The 7,612-nt window shown below is 35.4% G+C and overlaps 1 protein-coding gene across 3 annotated transcripts; it reads left to right on the top strand.

The window, feature by feature from the left end:
* Window positions 1-748: 748 nt before the first annotated feature.
* LOC149192147 (uncharacterized) lies at window positions 749-2,371 on the top strand. 3 transcript variants are annotated; one of them, XM_089406324.1, is made up of 3 exons: window positions 749-877; window positions 988-1,208; window positions 1,942-2,337. In XM_089406324.1, exons 1-3 carry the CDS (start codon window positions 792-794, stop codon window positions 1,980-1,982), a joined length of 348 nt encoding a protein of 115 aa, XP_089262450.1. In that variant the 5' UTR covers window positions 749-791; the 3' UTR covers window positions 1,983-2,337. The 3 variants fall into 3 exon arrangements, with proteins under 3 accessions (XP_089262450.1, XP_089262448.1, XP_089262449.1); XM_089406322.1 differs by lacking the exon at window positions 1,942-2,337 and having other exon boundaries at window positions 988-1,566; XM_089406323.1 differs by lacking the exon at window positions 749-877 and having other exon boundaries at window positions 1,077-1,208; window positions 1,942-2,371.
* The last annotated feature ends 5,241 nt before the right edge of the window (window positions 2,372-7,612 follow it).

Consider the following 7,612-nt stretch of genomic DNA (forward strand, 5'->3'; position numbering starts at 1 on the left):
TCAATATTTTCAATGTCCCAAAAATTTTTGTTTTTAATAATGGATGATTCAAACATTGTTACTATAAAAAATTTTGCACTTTTTTACCCAAATTCTAACTGCAGTTGAAAGTATTAACAATTCCTCCGCCTCCGCATACTACTCCATTAATTTTCATTAATTTACCATGATTTATATTCGTTTACACAAATCAACAATGTCAAATTACTATGTAATTGAGTTTGACCTGTAGCTTCTAAGCAAATGGGATACCCTCCTTTGTAAACTTCTCCGAAAACACTTGGACCAATCGTATGGCCTTCTCCACCAGATCAGCTACTCCTATGACCTTAATGGATGGTTACGGCCCCATTTCAACAGTGACCATCAGAAAGGTTAGACTAGCATGGTAGGCAATGTTAGAATTTGTCGATCGGGTCTACCTCAGAGTTTGGATTTTTATGAATTATTTGTTGTGATATCAATCTTTTTAAATCTGTCAAATTGTACAAAACTATAATACCTTTAATTGACGACGTTGACAATAAAACGAATTACTTATTCGGTCGAAAACAAAAAATATGCTACCGCACCTTCCACGAAAATATCAATGTCTAGAACAGCTGGTACCTTCTTCTTCCCTTCACGCAGCCAGTCCCGTTGCGTGCACGGTGCGTGTGTAGAGAAGGAATCTTTTATTTCATTTCGGAACAAACATAGTAAAGCGCGTTAATAAATATTTAATCAATCTAATCACAATTCCCAACCATGCCTCAAATACAAATCCCAGTACCAAGAAAAGGAGAGAAACCATGGTGGAGTGCTGTATGTGCGGCGATGTGGGCTTTGCAGAGCATCTGTTTCAGTGCGGGAAGTGCCGATTCCGCTTCCAGCACAAGTAGGACTACGCAAAATTTTCAGCATTGTAATGTTTAAGATTTGTATTAATGACATGTACAGATTCCTGTTTCGCTCAATAATAATATTGTTTTGATTATGAATTTGCAGATATTGCAGCAGAGGATATTTCTACGAAGATCATATTGAATTCTGTGATTGGTGTTTCGTGGAATCTGATAAAACGAGCGGATTTACTGCTAATTTGCATTCTGACACCAAATCTAAGCCACCCATAATAAAGAAAGTCGATGGCAAAAGATCAAATGGCTCCAATTCTATTCGAAGTAGATCAGCCAATGGCTTCACTGTCAAAGCAAAAGGAGATGAAGGTAGACTTATGGTTAAATGTAATGATCGAAAGCCTAACGTGCCATTAGGATTGATAAGAACTCTCAGTAAAACCAATAAGAAAAATACTCCTGGAAGAAATAGGCGAAGAATAAAGTTCCTCCATGAAATCCTATGTTAAATTTATGTCTCCTGAAACTTGAAAGTATGATCTCCTTCTGTTTCGGATTGTAAAATGTGCTCCTTATATCCCAGGAAAGACTTGCATCCTTATATCCTGCGGTAAGCTTGACTGGTTGGATTTTAATCTTGAAAAGGACAACGTTCTATTTGCTATTGCAGTTCTCTGCACTTTCTATGTAGATTATTTTTCCGTGTTGGTGGAAGATTTGTTGAATAATATACAAATTCATTTTTTCCTTTAAAATTGTTTTTCGAAAATGTCCAAAAAACAATGAGAGGTTTTTTCTTAATTCCCTCCAAAAATGGAGAAGAGAAATTGTCTCTCGACAAACTGCAGATCTTTCCTTCTCAAACATACTATTTCATCCACTGGGAGGCATGGTCTCTAGTAGTAACGGTGATAGAATACGTGTGTCTCGTTAGAGTTTATCTTTTCAATGGCCTTGAGACATTTTGGAACTATAAAAATATGTTGTCTGTGAGTTATTGCGTATATATATAGAAAATATTACTTCTCTGTACCTTTACAAGAAAATTGTAATTATTAGCCAATAAATTATAATTGGGCTTGTTTGTTTTTTTGTAAAATAGAACCGTGGGTATATACGGCCGCAGTTCATTTTATGCCCTAGCATGCTGTATATTTGTTGCATAGCTGTAGCCTCCGAAGCGGAGCGCTTGTTCGTTGAATTGGAAGCCTTAATTTGCGGCTGTAGAGTGAGACGAAGAGTCCCATTACTGTCTGTTTCGGATTTGGCCTTTGGAGGAATGGAACCCTGGACCATAGGACGCAATATTGTTGCGCTAGAACCAGTGAGACGTAACTGTCGGCTCCTTGGACTTCACGGCTCTTACGTTCTGCCTATATCCAGCTGCTCTTTGAAGACTCGTTCGTAGCAGTGAGGATTCTCCGCCTAAACATCACGTAGTCCTGTTACTGTTGTTGCTGTTGAGGTAGTAGTAAGCACTAGCAGGATGAAGTTGAAGCACACTAGAATACTGGGCAGAGATCAGAGGCTTTTTAAGAAGTTTTCTTCCTGACAGCTTCTGATCGCGGTCCCACTTCACGTTGTCAGCAGGTTTTTCCTACAATCACGGGCTTTTCCGTGCTGTAAAACGAATTGTTTGGTCGTTTTAGAAAATCTATATAAAATCGTTATGAAGTTGATTTTCTTTCCGTTTATTATGAAAAAATGGAATATTGGTCTGTGGTTTATATTTGGTGATTTTTCAAAATTTATTAAATATTTGTATGGCTTTGCAAAGATAAAAATAAAAATTAAAAAACAGCTAATCATTTGTGTAAATGAGAGAAGACAGGGATAGGGTTACGAGAGCTTTAGTGGCTAGAATTTGTAGAACTCTTAAAGAAGTATGAAGCATAAAAACAAGATTATATGTAATAGAGATGATATAAAAAAGAATAGTCGACACTTGTGAGATCAACAATCTAAAAGAGTCCTTTGAAGAAGAAGCTATTGTTGAGGAAGGGACTCCAAAAAAAGAAAAGGATCAAGATAGTCATAGGATTGAGCAACACACCTAGGTTTAGGGAAACTTAAATGCTGAAGAGTTGATCAAATGGATCTATGGACAAATATTTTGAATATGATAACATAGCCAAGGAGAAAAAAGTGAAATTTTTATTGACTAGAATGAAGGGACATGCCTCTCTATGGTGGGACAACATGTAAGTTGACACTGAATGGTGACAATTACTAGTTCACACTTAATGGTGACAAAATCAAAAGGTTAACTTCTACCTCAAGACCATCAACTAAGTGTTTTCAGACCAATGCAAAATCTCAAATAGGAATCTATTTCTACAAAGAAATATACAAAAAAAAAAATTATAGGCTAAGTGTAAGATTTGGACTTGTGGAAGGAAACTCTAGAATGTCAACGAGATAAATTAATGGTTTAAGAGTTGAAATACAAGATACATTAAATAGTTTATCTCTAAGAACTATTGAAGAAGCCTACCAAATAGCTCCTAAGATAGAAGAGAAGCTCGTAAGGAAGAAAAGTCAAAGAGGAAGGCGACAAAGAACAATAAGAAGTAGAGGACAATCAAGCAAAGAGGAACCAGGCATATAACAATCAAGAAAATAGAAATCAGGAAAAGGAAAATCAAGTAGAAGATTTTCAGTTCAAAGGGAAGAAGGAAATAGTTCTTATCAATGAGAATCATCATTGACAGGATGAGATTATAGAGGAGAAGACTATATCAAAGTGGTAGAGGACAAAACCTTCATGTCAGATGTTATGTGTGTAATAGAATTGGTTATAAATCTAATGAATGTTGAGAAAACCCTTCCAAAAAATATAGGAAATGTCCACATTACACAGGAAGATACCAAAAAGTCCTATGTGCATGAGAAATCACTTGAAGTTGGAGAATCTATGCTAATAAACAAAGTCTTGTTGAATGATGCCAAAGAGGCTAACGAACCACCAGAGAGAAAAACATTATTCAATTTTGTCTACGAATTAAAAGGAAATTGTTTGAAGGTTATAATTGACATTCGAAGGATTGACAATTTGGTGGCTATAGAGATGGTGCAGTAGTTAAAGCTAAAGAAAAAATGCATCCTACACCATGGAGAGTTTCATGGTTGTAGAAAGGATATCATATCCTAGTAAATGAACAATGTGAAGTAGAGTTCAAAATTATATGCTACAAAGATAAAGTACTTTGTGATGTCATGATCATGGACATATGTCATGCTCTTTAGGAATACCCTAGAAGTATGATAGAGAACAACTACAAGATGGAAGACGCAACACACATACTTTTGAAAAGGATAGTTAAAGACATACACTTTTGCCATTGAAAGATAAAAGTGCACCATACGAGACCAATCCTAAAGTACTACTACTTAGCGGAAAGGAGTTTCTAAATGAAATCAAGCATGAGGAGGTAAAATTTGCTTTCATTGGTAAGCCTAAGGAGTCTTCATAAATACAAATTTGAATGATTTTACAAACGAAATTAAAAATATGTTGGATGAGCTTCTTGACATTATAGTTGATGACTTTCCAAATAAATTTCATCCAGTAATTAGTATCAACCATCACATAGACTTGATTCCCAGTGCTAGCCCTCTAAATAAAGCAACATAGAATATGAATCCAAGAGTGAATGAGGAGATAAAAGACCACATTCGAGAATTGCTACATAAGGGTCCCATCCAACAAAGTTTAAATCAATGTGTTGTTTGCATAGTATTAACTCCAAGGAAGGATGGAGGAGGGAGGACAAGCATCGATTGGATGGATATAAACAAAATTGAAATTAGGTGATGATTCCCCTCACGTAACATAGGTGATTTATTATATTTTTTAAATGGTGTTGAATACTTCTCCAAAATATATATGAAAAGTGGATATCATTAAATTTGAATTAATAATGGGGTTGAATGGAATATAACATTCAAAACTAATAATGTTTTGTATGAATGGTTGGTGATGCATTTTGGGTTGAAAAATGTGTCCACTGATTTCATGAGGTTAATGAATGAAGTGTTGAATGAATTCATAGGTAAATGTATTATTTTTTACCTATATGATATCCTAATTACAATTAGTCAAAACGAGGAAAACCAAGGTATGTTAGAATGGTGTTGAGTAAATTTCAACAACTGAAGTTACCAATAAATTTGAAGAGATGGAGGTTCATGAAGAAAAAATTATTCTACTTTGGTTTAGCGGTGTCAAAGTATGGCTTAAAGATGGATCAAGAGAAAATCTAGGCCACAATCAACTCGCTAACCCCAAGGACCATTTCTGACGTAAGAATCTCCCTTCGTCTCTAAAGTTTCTACAAAAAATTCATTCCAAATTTTAGTGCCATGTATGTTCCAATTACGAAGACTATCAAAGAAAGTAAACGACCATTGTATTCGAAAAAATATATGCTTTCACTGCTACAACACCCTCCAAATTTTAGCTTATATTCAAACATTTTTTCCCCTCTTTAACCATGTGAAAGGGAGTCATTCCATGATTGCTTTCTAATTTTCCAAGTCTCTTTGTGAAGAAATTCTAAGTGTCGTCTTTTGTTAAGGGAACTGTGTCTCTTTATGAGAGTGAGTCATAACTCACCTTTCAGAGGAAGATTTCATGCTTTCTCATGTACTAATAGGTTCTATCTATCAAAGAGATATGAATTAGACTTCTTCCCAAATTAATGTGCACATTCTTGTTGCAATCGACACTAGTGTCGAAAGGTGTATCTTAAGTGTCGCACTTGGAGGAAAATGTCATTTTCTTATCATTTCAATGGATGCATATTGATTAGTCAATTGTTTCATTGTCATGTGATTGATATTTATGATTGTGTGATCATGTTTCAGTCTTGTTACATACTCTAGTCCCATATATTTCCTCACTCATCCCACACTTAGTCAATTTCTAAAGTGTTTTTGTCTTCACATCTTTCCCAACCAACCACTAACAATTTTTCCTTCTTTAATTATTCATTGTTCAGACTCAAAGTCCCAACCAACCATCCTTGACTCATTGAACTAGGTAGTCACTTCCTCAATGAACTAATCGCACAATCCTAATGCCCTATCCCTACCACCTACACTTGCTCACTACGCAATATTTTCCCAATAACGCCTCCAAAATGCACAACACTTTCTCAATCAATAGTGACTCCCTGTCTCATTCCATAATTTTTTCAACCATGCAATCAACTCTCTTACTCATTCCAGAACTATCCACTACACAATGAGAGTGAGCAAATGTTCCTCACTATATCTCTACCTCTCTTAACTATGCAGTCATGCCTTCCTCTCCCTCGATAAATACACACTACATAACCATAGAGCATAGAATTTCACCTCTTCCTCCTTCTCCTTCACATTGCGTAATCCCTACGACGCCTCCTTAACCTTGCACCTTGTCCCATCTTAGGTAGTATGTTGCATCCAAAATAAGATAGACTAGGTTATTTTGTGACCGATGTCATCATGTCATGAGCAAATTCCATTTGCGGGTGCCAGTATCTTGACACGAAATGATAATTATCAAGGAGGATTCCAATGATATCAAGTAAGAATACACTTGTGAAGTTGAAACAACGAAGAGATTGTCAAGTAGAGAGATGAAGGAACATTAGATCACGAGGAAAGAGGGAAGATTAAGATGACATGGAAGACTCCATATCATCCCAACCTCTTGGAGGATGAAGATGAAGTACATGAAATATATATAATGAAGACATAAAGAAGGAAGCATGGAGAGAATCTTGGCATTGATACTCTACAACGAAGTTCCATGTCATCATTTCTAAGCCATGGCTTGTCTAAGTGTCACCACAAGAATCATGTGTGTCATTGTATTTTTCCACATACTTTCTGGATGTAATTATGTCATGATAAAATGTAAAATGTGTGGAAGACCAAGTCTCACACATACAATGTGAAGAGTCATGTAGAAGCTCAAGGGTCTCATAGCAACTAGAAAATTCAGATGGGAAATTGAGGGACATGAGGGTAGCTTAAGGGTAGGCATATGAGAGAGGATTAGTCTTTTTATAAGTAGGTAGTTTCTTAACATTAGACTATTGGAACTAGTGTTGTATCATTATAATGGTGCATATTGGGAATTTCACTTTAAACTTTGAAGCCCTTGGAGCTGACACACTTTTCATGCATATGCTATGAATGATGTAATACTATTCTTTCATTGTTTGTGGTGTATGTTTATGTTTCTACATACTAATGAAAATTAACTATCTCATTGGCTCTAATATGAATCTTTGAATCATCTCTCTTCTGCTTTCATGATAATTATTTATTTGTGAATTATTTTTCAATGTTATTAATGATTCTTTTAGATATATGCGGGTGTTGTTACTAAGATCTAGTACTATTTATTTCTCTTAAAGAATCAATTTTTCTTCCTTTCCATGAAACAACCATTATACACTTTGCAGTTGAATACATCACAAAGCTAACTTGTCTATCTTGAAAGTACATGTGCTTCTCATGTCTCATTTATTGGAAACCAACTTAATTTTCTAGTTGGGGTTCCTACTCTAGATGGTGTGATGTCAAATTAGTACTTCATACTGTACAAACCCTATCACTGTTCGTAACTTCTAGAACTATCAATAGTCTAGTGCTAGAAGGAGGGCAGGATTTTTATGGTTGACAATTCAACACATTCCTACAAAATACCTTTTGTGAATGGTAGTAATTTTCTAAGTCCAACTCCAAATCATATATTTTAGAAAGAAGAGCCATCTCACCAA

This window comes from Pinus tabuliformis, chromosome 2_2 (genome assembly GCF_031772625.1).
Source record: "Pinus tabuliformis cultivar Carrire ecotype Pingquan chromosome 2_2, CPIR1, whole genome shotgun sequence".
Lineage (NCBI taxonomy): Eukaryota > Viridiplantae > Streptophyta > Pinopsida > Pinales > Pinaceae > Pinus > Pinus tabuliformis.

Excerpts from the sequence above, each read along its gene's own strand:
- LOC149192147 (XM_089406322.1), top strand. The coding sequence starts at position 792 with ATGGTGGAGTGCTGTATGTGCGGCGATGTGGGCTTTGCAGAGCATCTG. Across the intron at positions 878-987 it reads CGATTCCGCTTCCAGCACAA|ATATTGCAGCAGAGGATATT; the intron begins GTAGGACTACGC and ends ATGAATTTGCAG.